This window comes from Macaca thibetana, chromosome 2 (assembly GCF_024542745.1).
Source record: "Macaca thibetana thibetana isolate TM-01 chromosome 2, ASM2454274v1, whole genome shotgun sequence".
Lineage (NCBI taxonomy): Eukaryota > Metazoa > Chordata > Mammalia > Primates > Cercopithecidae > Macaca > Macaca thibetana.
Window position 1 is genome coordinate 17,487,840 of NC_065579.1, and position 15,825 is coordinate 17,503,664.

Sequence of the window (15,825 nt, forward strand, 5' to 3'; positions counted from 1 at the left end):
AGAAGACAGCCAACAGCTTGCTAGTTTGAGGAATGGAGAAAATAGAAGCAGCGGTAGAAACACTGGCTGTGACAATCCCTGTAAGAAACAGCCATGTGGATAGAGGCGGCTCCTGAGACCGTGGGAAGAGGTCTTCTGGGCACTCAGAGGGACATCATGCCAGGACGCCAGCATGGCGGGCAGGCCATGAGCAGCATGGGCTTCATCTCATATTACTGAGCTTCTGTGACTTTTTTTTTTTTTTTTTTTTTTTTTTAAGGGGTGTGAGACTGTCAGTTGAGGAAGACAGTATGAAAAAGTTGGAGATGATTTATCTGGTGACGTTTTCTGCATAAATTGCAAAATAACCAAATGAGGCAAATGGATTTAGTTACTAGAAATGGGAACAGAAGGCAGGATGCTCACCTGAGTATTTTGCTTTATTCAATCTAATAAACATTTTATTTATATAAAAGACAAACAATGCATAGAATGAAAATAAGTGCTTGAGACTTTTGATATAAAAAGAGTATATAGCATTCACATTCCTATTTTAATAAATGAGTACAGCTGAAGTGTTCCATAAAAGAATAAAACTTTCCCTTTATGTATAGTAGTGAAAAAAGTCAGTATTTTTAGGAACTACAGAATGTTATTCCTTGGTCTTTTTTCTTGAATAAGAAAAAAAAAACATAAACAAAACAAGCCACAGTATCGTCTGACACTACATTCCAGTTTATGCTGATAACCCAGAAGTGAGAATACTCTTGAATCTTGAATATCTCATGAATGGACCAGTATTCTAGAAACTCACCACTAGAGGTCAATGAGCAACAGCGATTGGGATGGTATCGGCATGCCCTACGGTGCGAGTGGAATTTCTAGGCGCCTCTATGCTCCTGCAGCCACACTGTCTAACTCTCAGCCCACCCACACTGAGTAAGGTGCCCAGAGGTTCTGCCTAATTCCAAACTTCTGCATGTATCCTAAAAATCTCAATAAAATGAGACTTTCCAACATCCAAACAGAGCTGATATTCTCACTGCCAGTCCCTCTCTAATATTCCTATTTGGCTGAAAATAAGTAGCTTCAAAAACAGTTTTAAAAAAAGAGATTACTTGCAGCATTAACACTTCTTTGCTGATTAACATGTTTCCTATGGAGTTTCAAAGCTCATACTTTGTTCTTGTCCTTGTGGACACAAATTTCCTAACTGCAAATGGGATTTCTGTGTCCCACATTTAAGTCCTCTCTAGTAATTTCTGCAAAGGTTGGGAAGGCTGGCATGATGGAGACAACAGGAACCATGAGGAAAGCTTCTGGGAGTAAAGCGCTCTTCTCTCCAATGCAGAGGGTAAAACTATTAACATATAAGCAAAAGAAACTTGGGCTAACAGACCCTTAAAGGAGTTCCCCTTTAGTCCAATAAAAGGCCAACTTCAAATCTTAACACCAGATAAGGTAGTCAAAATCATACTATATACCCAGAGAATGACTGCTTGCATGGACATTTCTTACAAGGGACCTTGGTTAGGTGGAGATTTAATTCCTAGACTGGGGTCCAGGTAGGCAGTGGAAAGAGCTAATGTTTACAGTGAGAAGTGAGGCAGCTTTTAAATATCTCCACACCTTCACATTTTGTGAACATGGACTGGAGATCACTGAAAGCCATCTGCTCTCCTTACCTGGGGATCCAGATTTTCCTGCAAAATCTCCACGTATTTATAAAGTGGCTTCACTTTTTGAAACGCTGTGCTGACCAAACAAAACATATGTTTAGAGTGCCCAAGGTCATAGTCCTGACAATGATAGGATTGTGTAGTTGAAATCCCCTTCATTAGGCCAAACTGTGCTTGAGCAATCAGGAGCCCAGAAAGATGGAACCCATTGGTGTTTGTATAGAAAACTAGAGAATCAAGTCAAGTGTAATGAAAAAGTAAACATGATAAAGCGTAGAGTGGGGATTTGCTCCTTTTTAGAAAAGGATGAAGGCCGGGAGCAGATAATAGTAACGTAAGTGCAGGGGAAAGATGAAAAAAAAAAAGAACAACTTTTCATTAGTAGATGGCGGGGCAATCGCACGGATGGGGAAATCTGTTCTGATTTTTGTGCAACTCATGAGGGTAAAAAGTGGGGCTCAAAACATTCAAGGTAGTAAAGACAGGGTAGAGTTTCTAAACTAGGTTGAGGGAAATTTCTAAACTAGCCCCCGCAGATGTGCTGCTTGCAGCTTAAATGAAAAGTCCAGGAGAAACAAGGGCACACAGGAACCCCGGGAACACTGGTTCCCAAACAGTGCCATTGTACTTAGTTCCATGGCCAGAAGAGAACTGCTAGGCAGGGAATGATTATTTTGCAAAAGCAACTGCAATGTGGTCATAGCTGGCTGTGAGACGTGCAGCCTCTTGCCTCATGCAAAGTTCCCTGTTACACAGTCGGAGAACCACTGCATGTGTGATTGTCAAATGCTAATGCTGTCATGGGTCCCTTCCTTCTCTACTTGGTTCTGGAGCTCTCCAATAAAACCAATTTCCTGGGAATACTTGATCTTTTTCCTTGTCTCTTTTCAAGGTATGGCTATATATAGAGAGATATAGACATATATAGAGATATATATATATATATATAAAATATAGCTATTCATATTTATATACAGGCATTAATAAAGTGCAAATGTTATTGGCTGTTGTAAAAATCAATCTCATTTCCTGAGGAAGTGCTAACACAGCTTATCCTATGACAATGTCAAAGGCATAGAATGCTCGATGTCACCTACTCTCCCTGCTGCTGTTGTTTCTGCTTATCCCCACAGCTTACAGGGAGGGGAGTGACCCCCTTGGTTTTCCAGGAAGCATCAGTTCAGCGGCAGCTTCCTGCTGCCTCTGTTCTTTGGTGAGAGGGGCAGCCTCTTTGGACATGGCCCAGCCTGCCCCAGAAGAGCTATTTGGTAGTGTTTAGGGAGCCGTCTTCAGGAATCTTCTCCTCGGAGCAGCTCCTCCCCGAGAGCCTGTCCAGGTGCTCCAGCTCACTGAAGCGTTCTGCCACACACTGGGCTGTGAGGCGGGCCTCTGGGTCGTGGTCCCAGCACTCAGTCAACGTCTCACACACCATCTGGATGCCCTGTAGTGGGAAAGAGATCCAAAGGGCACCATTAGTTGGTGGGCTCCGCGGAAGGCAAAGTGGCCTGCTGACCTGTTGCTATAGTGAGTGCAAGCAGGGTTCAAAAGTACCTGTGCATTTAACATGCGCTGACTGAGTGCCCGCCGCTGGGGGCCAGCCAGTTCCATGTGGAAAGTGGAGATTGTGCTGGGGGCGGCTGTGCTCGAAACCTACCATACTTTTTTGGCTCTGGTGCTATCTGATCACAATAGGTCCTGACAGCACAATGATCCTCTGCTGGGCTTCTGGGGTACACTAACACTCCCAACACCTGAAAATTCCCCATGCAGTGGCCCCTAATACCATTTTAACGCCTTTCTATTTAGAGAAGTTCTTGGTTCACAGCAAAATTGAGTGGAAAGTACAGAGAGTTTTCACAAAACCCCTTCCCCATACAGGCACAGCCTTCTCCACCTCGGTATCATCCGTCTGTGTGCTACATTTGTTCCAACTGATGAACTAACACTGACACATCATTATCAATCAAATGCACAGTTTACATTAGGGTTCACTCTCGGTGTTGTATATTCTATGGGTTTTGACAAATGTATAAAGACAGGTATCGACCATTATAGTATCATGCAGAATAGTTTCTCTGCCCCTCAAATCGCCTGCATTCCACTTACTCGTCCCTCCCTCCATTCCCCTACATTTCTGGCAGCCACTGATCTTTTACTGTCTCTGTAGTTTTTGCCTTTTCCGGAGTGTCATATAGCTGGGTCATATATACACTGTTCTATTTTAACAGGGCTGATTACCCCAGTCAGAGTTGTATGCAGGCATTAGCATGGTTTCATTTTCCATAGGCCACACATTTGGTAGAGTGATTCAGTAGCAGCTTCTACGAGCTGCCAAGGATGACCTCTGGGATGCCCCATTCCTCTCCAACAACATAAGGTTGGACCCTGTGAAACAGCTGCCTTTGAGGGTCAGGCATGCTTAACTCTGCCATTTCACAGGGTTCACCCTAACTGAACCAAGGCCCCATCCAAGGAGCCCATCCAGAAGATCCTGCCCAGGAAGGTGGCAAGAGTTTTCTCTCACTGGCTTAATTTTTATTTCGCATTGCAAGTATTTTTGGTATTTCAAATCCTTTTTGGAAATAAAGCAGGCAGGAGTTAAGCAAATGGTCTGATAGGTGGAAATAGAGCGTGCTCCTCCCAATTATAAGATCAACATTGCTAATGGGGATCCATCACACAGGTGGCTGGGAGTGGGATGGATACATCTCCAACCTACCTGGGAGAGCTGGCACTGTCTCTACTTGCTTTCTAATACGAACAACTTTCCAAACACACCTAGGAACCTATCTCTTTCCTCCCGACACCATGAGTTCATGATGTTAAATTAATTGCATAATTCGCCTAATTGACAGTATTGACAGATGGCCCTGTTAAGAGTAGAGTACTATTGTTGGTACACAAGTAACATTTATTTTATTCTGGCACTGTAATTACAGGCAGTAAATTAAATTAAATATTAAGCATTAACTTGAAATCAATAGGGCAACAAATCTCATTATGAGAAAAAATGTATTATGCAAATTCTTTTCAGAATTTTATCATCATGAATAATGGCTTCATTATGAGAACTATACAGCAGAGGAGGCAACAGAGTTTGAAAGAAACATAACACTCCAGTACATTCTGATTTCAGAATTTATGCAAAACATTCTTACAGTTTTAGTGTCAAAGAGGATTTGCCCAAAACTCCAGCGAAGCCCGTGACCCACCAGAGCCTGGTTCACCCCCGCCCCCTCCTTTATGAAGGACTTTATTAAGGTCTGTCTGCTGAAGTGGCTCTGCGCCAGGACTGGCACAGACCAGGCTTCCTGCTCCATTTGTCTTCCCGATTGTGCCTGATTTGTTGTTTCTGTTTCTTATCTGAATTTGCCTTGCCCTTAGGGAAACCTACAACTTAGCCTCAGCCTTCATGGTTGAGGGAATTCATCCAAAAGAGGCAATAAAAGGTTTTAGTCAGTAGAAAGAACAGTTTTCTCAGTGAGATAGGGTCACATAGTTCTCTCCCATTCTTCACTAAGGGCTCCTTTCTGGGTATGTCAGACATATGGCTGGTTCTGACTCACTCACAACTTATTGTTTTCTTTTTTCTCTGACCATTGCCCTCGTCAAAGTGCCCCCACACAAACAATCTGGATCAGCCTCTTTATAAGTCCAGAACGACTGCCCTGCTATGGACAGCCTTAGCTACCATTTCTTAACAAGAAAAAAGTAAGGGGCCATTAGGATGTTCCCAACAGACAGATTTCTCGTCCCTTCCTGGGCATACTCCTCTTCTTTGCTTTCCTTAATTCCAGAGTGAGGAGTCAGTCTCCTCTTTCCCATGCGTGCTCACTCAGACCTCTCCCAAGTCTGTGAGCACAGTCTGCAAACACCTGTACACAGCCCTCTGCATGCCACAGTCACTTCTCAGTACAGTTGCCTGACAAACCCTGCTTGTTTGGCACGTGCTAAGTATTTCCTTATGGAACTGAAGATTCCCAGAAGAAAACATTTGGAATCCAGAGGGAATGAAATGTAAACTCCTGACGTGAAGGCCCAGGAGTAAGTAGCAAAGGCTGCAAACAAAATGTTTTAACCCAGGACCAAGGGGGCTTGGAAAATGTGACAAATGCCCTCCAAATGTCTATTCGTGAGCTCTCAGAGTATATATCAGGTGGTTGGAACGTATAATAATTGGGTCATCCTCTTTATTGAAATTTTCTTTACAAACAAAATTTAACAGGGCCATAGAACACAACGGGATCTTCCCTCAGATTTAAGCTCAATATTCCAGAATTTTCTGCCACCTAAGAGGCAACTTTGGTTGAATCTTACTGACCTTTGTAAACACTCACTCCTTACCTGGTGGTTGAGCCAGAAGCTGGGAATTTCTGGTCGTCCTCGATCTCTCAACACGTTGTCCTTCATGCTTTCGACACAGGGGTGCTCCCGCACCTTGGAACCAAATGGAGGCTCATAATCTTTTACTTCTGTGAAGAAAGCCAGCAACACAGGGTCACTGAGAATGGTGTGTGCAGCCAAAGGAAATGAGCATGGTGAGATGCCTGACTGGGGAGCATGAACGACTAAGTAACAAATACCTCTGTGATTACTCTAAGAGCAATATTTAATAATAATGGATTAAGATAAGAAGGAAGGAGTGGTTAGGGGAAGGGCTAGAGAAGTATTCAATAAATGATTGCTGATAACTTAAAATGTGCTAGGTGTTATGCTGGGGGACAGAGTGGACAACAAAATAGAGAGGGTCACGGAGCTTACATTTTAACACAGGCATTCTCTACAGGGTGATACGGCACCAAAAGGGTAAAATTGGTTCTTGGGAAGTGGAAAAATCTTATGTATTACAACAGTTTGTAAGCCTCCAAAGGCTCAGAGTATACAAAGAGATTTAAAATGTGGTATTAAATTTCATGCAGGTATTGAGGCATAAAAAGGAATGAAACTCTGGCACATGCTACAACATGGATGAACCTTGAAGACATTATGCTAAGTGAAATAAGCTAGACACAAAAGGATAAATATTGTATGATTCCTCTTATATGAAGTACCTTGAACAGGTATATTCAGAGACAGTATAATGGTGGTTGTCCAGGGGGCAACCTGGGAAGAAGGGAGTATGAGAAGTTATCCTCTAAAGAATTTCAGTTGAGCAAATGAAAAAGTTACAGAAAAATGAATAATGGTGATGGTTGTAGAGCACTGTGAATGTACTTAATGCCAGTAAATTGAACCCTTAAACATGGTTAAGATGGTAAATTTTATATTATGTCTATTTTGCTACAGAAAAACATCATGGAGAGTAGTGATTAGAAAAAAGTTGTCTATAGGCCAGGTGCTGTGGCTCGTGTCTGTAATCCCAGTACGTTAGGAGGCTGAAGGAGGATTTCTTGAGTCCAGGAGTTTGAGACCAACCTGGACAACATAGTGAGATCCTCTATCTATACAAAATAAAAAACAAAACAAGCAAACAAAAAAAGTTATTTAAAAAGGCTCCTTATGATATCACTGATTTTAAAAAAGGTTGAGAAATGCTGTTTTAGTGGGAAGACAAGGGACAGATTAACAACGTTAACAACATTTTAAAAAGATTTTTAAAAATTTTAAAATTTAAAAATTTTCCTCAGATGGTATATTCAACAAAGAAAATGATAAAGGAGGAGGTAACCCTTCACCAGGGCTTCAGGCTTCAACTAAGGTCAAATTCTTTATGAAAACTTCCTTGAACATCCTTAGAATCGATCTTGGTTAAATATCCTGGGCAGGGCTCTATTGTTGCATGTACCCTATTTTATTTAATATATTCACCTGCTTATTTTTCTCACCTAACTGGACTGTGAGCATTTGGGTGCAAGTTGAGTCCCTTTCTCATTCTTGCATTCTTGGTGCCAATTGAAAGGGTATCCCATGCCAAAAGGCTGTCAACAGATGCTTTGTTGAGTGAGTGAATGAATGAATGAATGAATCTTAAGATTCTCTCCAAAGTGGCAGTGCATAAACTCTGGCCGAATATTAAAACAAAACACCAATTTAAATGAGCAGATTAATATAGTGTAAACAGAGCACAAGACAGTTAAAAAGACAGAAAACATCGCAGTACTAAAACATGTCTGGGCTGAAAGGAGAGACTGGGCTGAATTCAACACTTTTCTCCAAAGTAAGTTGGATCTTTGGCCTTTAGCTTCAAAATAATCTTATGTAATGAGTAAAAGTTTCGATAAATTTGCACTTTTAGGTAACGAAGAAGCTTTCATGGCAGGATGACATTTTGAAAAGGGATGGCTTGTTTTTGTTCTTTGTTTCATTTTCTTTTTTCCCCTTTTCCAGAACTCTGCTTGAATATTTATCTTTTTCAGCTTCACCCAAATAGTAGAGCTGCCAGGACATTTTCTTTTTTATAGTTTTAAATACAGGGGAATGTGGGATGAAGGCCTCCCATCATATTAAGACAAACCACAAACTATCCTCCTGTGTGTCATGCTTTCGCCTTCAAGTGCCCAAGCACTTAATCCACACTGCTCTTGGATGAGATCCGAACTGTGATTTGCATAGTATTTACACTCTTATTTTTTTCTTTCATTCCCTATCTTCAACCAGACTGTAAATGCCTAAGGCACAAGGCAGTGGCTGAATTTGATGTCTTTCAGTTATCTGCTCAGTGCCTAAAACTGTGCCTTATACGTAGTAAGAATTTAATAAATATGAGGTGGGTTGAATTCAAGCAAAAGAGAAAACTGAGAATCAGATCTAGTTCCCAGTAAGTGTTTACTCTCACGTACTTCTTCTCTTCTATAAAATGAATAGACTGAACTGAGCTACCTCCTCTTCAGATTTATCTTGTAATCCAACCTAATCAAATGTGATGCCTCTTTGATACATACCTTGAGATATATGTACTACCATATAATAGTAAAGGATAGGATTTGAATATGATATAAATTGTTCTTTAGATAAGGTACAGTCCATAGACCTTCCATCTTCAATTGTTTTGGCTTCTGTAGCAGTTGTAGTTGGTGCCTGCCGAGGTCCCCTTCACCAAGCTAGGGCCAGCAGCCCATAGTTGCCACAGGTGTTGGTTCATAAGGGCTCACACCTTCACCCTTTTCTGGGGGATTGCCCTTGGCCAATGGGAGTTGCCTATCCTGGAGATTCCTGGACATGACCGCCTTACTCTCAGAGGCAGCGTATAGCCAATGACAAATTAATGTTGAAGTTTAACAGTCCAATTCTCTTGGCTCTTGGTGGGTAACTACGGTGCAATTCACGCTTTCCAGAGCTTTCTATGAGATCAAGCTGAGGTTAGACCTCTCTTGAACTACAAGTTCACTTAACTCCTTCCATGCTTCTTCCTGCTTCTCTTACTTCTGTCTCGTGAGAGCTTATCCTCAATAAATCATTGCACAAAAGTGTGTCAGACTCCACTTCTAGTAAAGCTGGTCCGATACAGCTTTCTCCTCTCTCCCTAGGCCTTTGTCTCAGTGAATCTGCACCATCTGACTGTAGTTGCAAAGCTACCCTGGAGAAGCCTTGATGTAGCTCCTTCTTGTGAAGGTGAAATTACTAAACCAGGAAGAACATTCTGAATCTCACATTGTATTACTGTTACTCTGATGAAACTCCTTTGCCTTTCCAGGAAGCTTTCATGCTTTTTCCTTTCTACGAAGCATTTCAGAGAGTTCTTTCTCCTCTGACTATCAACAACAATCCCTATACTCATGGTCAGAAGTGACAGAGGAGGACATAACGAACACCAGAGGAGGAAAATGTTGAGATCAGAATAGACCCCAGCTGTCAATCTCATGGCTGACAGTCCTTGAGAACAAAGAAAAAGTCTTTGTCCTTGAGACTAGAAACCCAGAGCCAATTCCTTTCAAGTCCTAATCTTCCAAGTTACATAAACTATAGAATTTATTGTAATTTTTTTATAGGTACTCTGTGGACCAAAGCAAGTTTCCATGGGGAATGAGAGAAGATGGCACTAGGCGTATTTTTACTTAGAGAACAATTAATGAATGCTATTTTAGAAAGGAAGACAAAGGCAATAATCCCTTCCCAGAACGAAGAGACTTATAAATAGGTTACTTCCTATTTTTCCTAAAATCTTGGAAAGTTGTGAGATTCCCTAATATTCCCAAGGGATACAAGGCCTGCTTCCCATCTTTGAGTTATGGGTAAATTTCACAAGGAAGGGAGGTCATGGGTAGTCTGAGAGGTGCTGGCAAAGGGACTGGCTCCTTGTGCCCCACTGAGAGAATTTATGGCTCTTCTGATTCCTCCTAAGCTTAAAATAGACAAGTCTGGGGAGGGACGATCATCATTTGACCCAAACTGTCATACTCTAATCCTTTAATATTAGTTTTTCAGATTAGGAGTAGGGATGGGGATATGCAGTGTGTGCATGATTTAGGCTGACCTTTCTTTAACTTCTGAAAAATGTCCTATTTGTGTAATATAGATTTACCAAAACAGCTAAACGCATGTTTGCTTTTTTCTTTCTAATTATGGATTTTTTCAATTCTTCTTTCTTTACCCTTCTCTCTCATTTTGGACATCCTACTCCTAAGCCCCATTTTTTTTTTCTCATGTCCTGCAATGTGTAGGAAGACGGTTTAATGTTTAGCAGTGTGTATACATGTGGCTCTCAGTTAACATCTTTGATATTCAATTGCAGTGATCAGGCAACGTTGCTCGTTTTTCCTTCTATGGCCATCAAGGCAATGCCATTCTCAGGGCCTCCATTAGGACTTGTAGGATGACCATGTAACATGGAGGCCATTCCCTCCTGGAGGGCATTTCTTAATTGCTCCTCAGTTCTAAGTGTCCCTCAGAATGCCTCGGATATTTGCTTTGACTCAGCAGAAGAAGGGGGAGAGGGTGGCCAGAGCCAGCCTGAACCCTGTGAGAGGAGGGAGAAAGCAGAAAGTCCTCTGTCAGTCAGGTGGGTACCAATGGTCTTTCCTAGGATGAGACCTCCTGTAACAGAACCCAGACAGTCCTGGGGAACTGGACAGAGCTGGTGATTGGCAACGAGTTGATGGCCTGAGACCTTGGACACTCCAACTTTTTCCCCAGGGTTTCAGGCAGCTGGGACTGGGATGTTTAATCCACTCTGGCAAATGAGCACTTCTCAATCTATTTTTTATAAAAGCCCAGATGTTTTGCCCTCACTTCATTGGGAATAAAGGCTTTGGTAAAATACAGTAGAAATAAATTACAAGAAAAATGAATCCCACTTGAGTGTTGTGGCAACATCAAACTGCTATTAAAGGTACTAAACACATCTTGGTTTCTGTCCTTATATTGCAAATCTGAAACAGAGAGTTTGAGGACCAGCACCTTCCAAAGACCACATGTGGGGCAACATTGCTTTAAATGCTTCCTAAGAAATGTGAGATGCATTTTGACACAGGAGAAATGAATACAAGTTATTAAATGTATTTTAAGGATTTCAAATGAGTCAGAGAAAGATTACTGAAAAAGTCTTCAAAGACGGGATCCAACATCCTCATGTTACAGTTGAGAAAACTGAGGCCCAAAGAGTGCACTGGATTCCAGGAAGAGCATTTAGAATTGCACACTGTATTACTGTTACTCTGAAGAAATTTGCCTTTGCCTTTTTAGGAAGCTTTCATGCTTGCTCATCTCTGCCAAGCATTTCAGAGATTTCTCCCCTAACCAGAGCAAGTACAGCTGGGGCAGTCCCTGGTATGAACACGCCCTTCCCAAATGTGACAAGGGTGCCCCTCCCTGCCTTGATGGGGCCCTCTTTAGCATATAACCTTGAGAAGGGGAACCTTATGGGGTCTGCCGGATGGTTATTTGTAATTTCTAAACAAGCTATGCAAAAAAACAATGACAAAGAGCAGCCCTCTCCTTAGCTGGTGTTATGTACCCACATTAAACCCAAACACTTGTCCTTTCTGGGTTTAGGGAAGTAGATGTGACTGGTGGCGGAGGTGAGGTAAGGATGAGAATCTCATTTTAACCACAGGCATCAGATCAGGGCATAGTTGGCAATAGAATTAACGCAGTTCCTCTTTGCACATTTGATCAAATGATGTTTGACCTTGGGCCTCTCTCTTGTGAAGAACTGCATAGACAGCAAGTTCAGGAGCATGTGAGATGAGTCCAGAGAAAATGTTATACCTGGCTAACCTGTAATAAGAACCACTTTTTTTAAAAAATTGGAATTGCCTCTAAGAAAAAAGTGAAGGGCTTAGAGAGTAATGACTGAGTTTAGCACTTAAAAAGTGGAAGAGCTAACAATATGCATTGCAAGTATTATTTTGTTGTTGTTGCCCTGACTCCTTTAAAAAGTAGATATGAGGACTTAGAAAAGAGACGTCAAGAGTTTGTGCCTCACTTCCTATATCCACAAAATAAGAAGAGTCACATGTGCCCCCCAACGTTATTCAGTGTGATGCTGCAAGGCCAGCTGCACCACCACCTCCCAACCCCATCGCAATGGCCCTTCCGGTTAGGCTGGCCCAGCTCCAGGAAGAACAGGCGAGGAGGGCTGGGGAGTGAACCCTCCCAGTTCGGCCTGGAGCAGCCCTCCAGCAAAGACTGATGGGAGTTGGAAAGATAAACACCCAGCTTCCTTTAAGTCAGGTGGTATGACACTGAGGTGTGTGTTCTATACCGCCCGTAGTTATACTCCAGTTGCCCACAGTGGTAACTCACTTGATAAGATATCCTTTACTGGTTTCCTTCCCTCTCCTGACTCATTTCCTCATTCTCTTACTGGCATTTCCTGCAATCTCTTCCCAACTAAACTACTTGCACTCAAATTCTTGTTCCAGGGTCGGAGGCACTCCACCCAAGACATATGCCTACACAGCAGAATTAGTTCATCAAACCAAGTCTTTGTCTCACCCTCAGACTGTTTCTGAAGCCAGACGGACAGGGCTGAACACCTCAGAATTTCCCTGAGTGCCTCAAACAGCATCTTTTCTAAAAAAAAAACCTCTTTATTTCACTGCTTGAGAACAACCTTCTCTTCCTTCCATCTCCCTCCTGCCACGTCTCCCTGCAGCCCTTTCGCTGACGGAAGCCACCCACAACTGCCTGGCCCTCGCAGCTTCTTTTAATTTGTCTCAAAAGGCTCCTAAGAGAAAACCATGCTTGCCTGTCTCTTCCCAGTTACGCAACACTCAGAGAGCAGGTCTCTGGGACAGCAATGGTATTCCTCGGAAAGTCAGCATCTGGTGCACAGCTGTTGTTTCGACTGTAGTCCCAGCGTAACAGGGCAGCAAAGTGGTTGATGCTTTTCTCCAAAGCAGTACCCCCGAGTCTTCATATCTGCTTTCCAAACTGTGCTCCCTCGAAAATCCAGGAAAATGAAGTGTTTCAACCCTGGTCTCTCCTCAGCCCTCTTTCCAACGCCTCCTTTTTTTTCTCTCTCTTTCTTGCCCCTCCCCCTTCCCTTTCTTTTTGGTTCATTTGCACTTCTTTTTTTTTTTTTTCCATCTTACAAGACTCAGCAACTTGACAACACACTAAGGAGCCCTTCTTGGAGTTGTGTTACTCCTCGTTAAATACTTGCTTAGCTGGCTGCTATGTGTCAGCTTCTATTCGAAGGCCTCAATGCCAGGGATGTGGAAGTCAGTGTGCTTGTGGGCCAGTTTGGCTGGGGATGACGAGAGTATTGTGCCTGCTGTGTTCACCAAAGGGGTCCTGAACGGGAGCACCTTCACCCGCCTTCCACACAACACACAAACACTTGTATGAACACCAAACAGACTGAAAGCCTGGGCCAGAGGCTTCTTTGTAAGAGAACCCGTCTCCAGTTCTGTTCTTGCTGAACGGCGACTTCGTGAAGAAGCTTTTTCTCCTTCTTCATAGAACAGTAACACGCCAGTCACCTCCTCCTGTCTTGTTCTTACTTCAAACAGTTCTGAAAGATTTGTGTTCTTTTCTTTCTTTTGTATTCTTTCAGAGGATTACAATGTCTGAAATGACAGCCTCTTTCATTATCTATCCCCCAAGTCTATTTTTCTTTCTAAAATCATCCCACCCATCCCACCCAACTCCAACATTATATTACGTACCTCTTTGTTCATTACCTGTCACTAAAATACTGGCTCTTCACTAGACTTCCTGTCTCTCGAAGAAAGACACTGCTTTTTAAACTACAGTATCCCTGGCATTTTAAATAATGCCTGCGACACAAGAGGTACTCAGTAAATAATTTTTGAGTGAATGAATGAATAAATGTATCTTTAGGGAAATAAAGGCAAAGCAGTTATCTCAAATTTTAAGGCATCAATACTGTGACATGCTACACAAATTAACAGCCTTGGGGTCTGTTAACAGGGATTCACCCAGAGAAGTGAGGCTATCACTGAATGTTCCTCAAACATGTGATTGTCTCCTCAGCTTCTGCTGGAAAGGCTTCGTATCAACTGCCAGGATGCACAGAGTAGCTCTGACTATCCTATCCACACTGCTCATAGGAATCATAGCTACTATTTTTAGGGGCAGGGCTGGGGACGGAGTCTCACTCTGTCACTAGAGTGCAGCGGCGTGATCTAGGTTCAAGCAATTCTCTGCCTCAGCCTCTTGAGTAGCTGCGACTACAGGCGCCTGCCACCATGCCCGGCTAATATTTGTATTTTTAGTAGAGATGGCGTTTCACTATCTTGGCCAGTCTGGTCTTAAACTCCTGACCTCATGATCTGCCCGCCTTGGCCTCTCCAAGTACTGGGATTACAGGCGTGAGCCACTGCACCCAGCCATAGCTACTATTTTTAAAACATGTTCTACATTGGCCAGGCTAGCAGTATACCTGCAATACTACGGCCAGTGAGCTACAGAGTCAGACAACAGGGCTTTGATTCCTGGCTCCACAACTTTCGCACTTCCTGAGCCCTCAGTTTTCTTGTTGTAAAATGGGATTCGTAACAGTACACACCTAAAAGAGTTTTGGTAGATTAAATGAGTTGATGTCTGGAGCAAGGGCTCAAGAAGTGGTGGTTATTCCTTTATGGCTTTATCTGGACCAAATGTACTTTCAACATGAAGCCGTTCTCTCTGACCAGCCTCTTTACCTAACTGCAGCACATCTCCCGAGCTCCCTGGTAGAATTTTGTGCTAAATGAAGCTGTACCACCTGGCTTTTGAAGAGCTCTATTATCATCTGTTTATGTTTTCTCATCTGATAAAAGTGAGGCTTCTCCAGTGTAGTGCTGTTCTTTCTATTTTCCCTGTGCTCCCTTGCAGTGAGGAGTGATTGGCTGATAAAGAAGTAACTCAGAAGGATGTTCCAGAGTCTTCCTCTTCCTTCAAGAACTGACCTAACTCTCATTCCCTGACCCTAACGCTGCACTCCCTGTAGCCAACCTGGGCGTTCAGTCCCTTGAGCTCACTGCTTTCCCTTCCTAAGCATTTATCACAACTGAACCACACTTGCCTGTTAAAAACAGTCTAGTTAAGTGTTCCAGTGCCAGTAAATAGCATGAGACAAAGCCTGGAGGTGAGACCTAAAAGACTTTCATCACGATGAACTGATGAACACAGAATGAGAATGTGGCGTGGAGGTGAGCTTGGAGCCTTAATATCCATGTTTATGAGTCACTTAAAGGCAGGAGACACGGGACTTCACAGTTTTCTGTGAAATTGTCCCTAATCCTTGTATCCTACTTCATTCAGTTAGATCTTCTGCTACTTAGAACATTTTTCTTCAAGTAGTGAATAGTGTAATGTCAACATCCAAGAAAGTAAAACAAATAGTCACTTCTGCAACAGCTCATTAACAATTGATAATGGAGAGGTTAATGTTCCATAGCTTAAAAAAGTATCAGTACAACTGGGGACTCTCTCAGTATCGGATGGGGTGCTATATCCGGATATATTACCAATGGCAGTCATCCTAAGAAATTCAAGGAGGCTCATTTACCCTCCTTCAGCGGGTAGATCCACTACACTTGCCATGTAGATTAGCTGTTTTCACTGGAGACTTGGATCCCACCATCCTTCTGCACACAGTTGAGGTGGATCATACCTCTTGAGTAGGCTTCCCTGTAGGTGCTTGGTAGCTGGCTCGATGGGCCAGATCATAAGCCTTTTGTGTCACAGAAGTGGCCCCGATGCATGATCCCACAGCACACAGACTCAGAGCCTACAGAGAAGATGACCCCGGAGATCTGGTTCCCTTTACTGTCCATCT

At 42.8% G+C, this 15,825-nt stretch overlaps 1 protein-coding gene across 6 annotated transcripts in view; it reads right to left on the reverse strand.

The window, feature by feature from the left end:
- Window positions 1-398: 398 nt before the first annotated feature.
- The window catches only part of TGFBR2 (transforming growth factor beta receptor 2), an 87,113-nt gene continuing 71,686 nt past the window's right edge, over window positions 399-15,825 (reverse strand). For all 6 annotated transcript variants that reach the window (XM_050777247.1, XM_050777230.1, XM_050777263.1 and 3 more), the window contains 2 exons: window positions 6,003-6,130; window positions 399-3,099 (listed from right to left, as the gene is read on the reverse strand). In XM_050777247.1, the coding sequence (XP_050633204.1) occupies window positions 2,920-3,099; window positions 6,003-6,130 (308 nt within the window). In that variant the 3' untranslated portion in view covers window positions 399-2,919. The remainder of the gene's footprint in view (window positions 3,100-6,002; window positions 6,131-15,825) is intronic.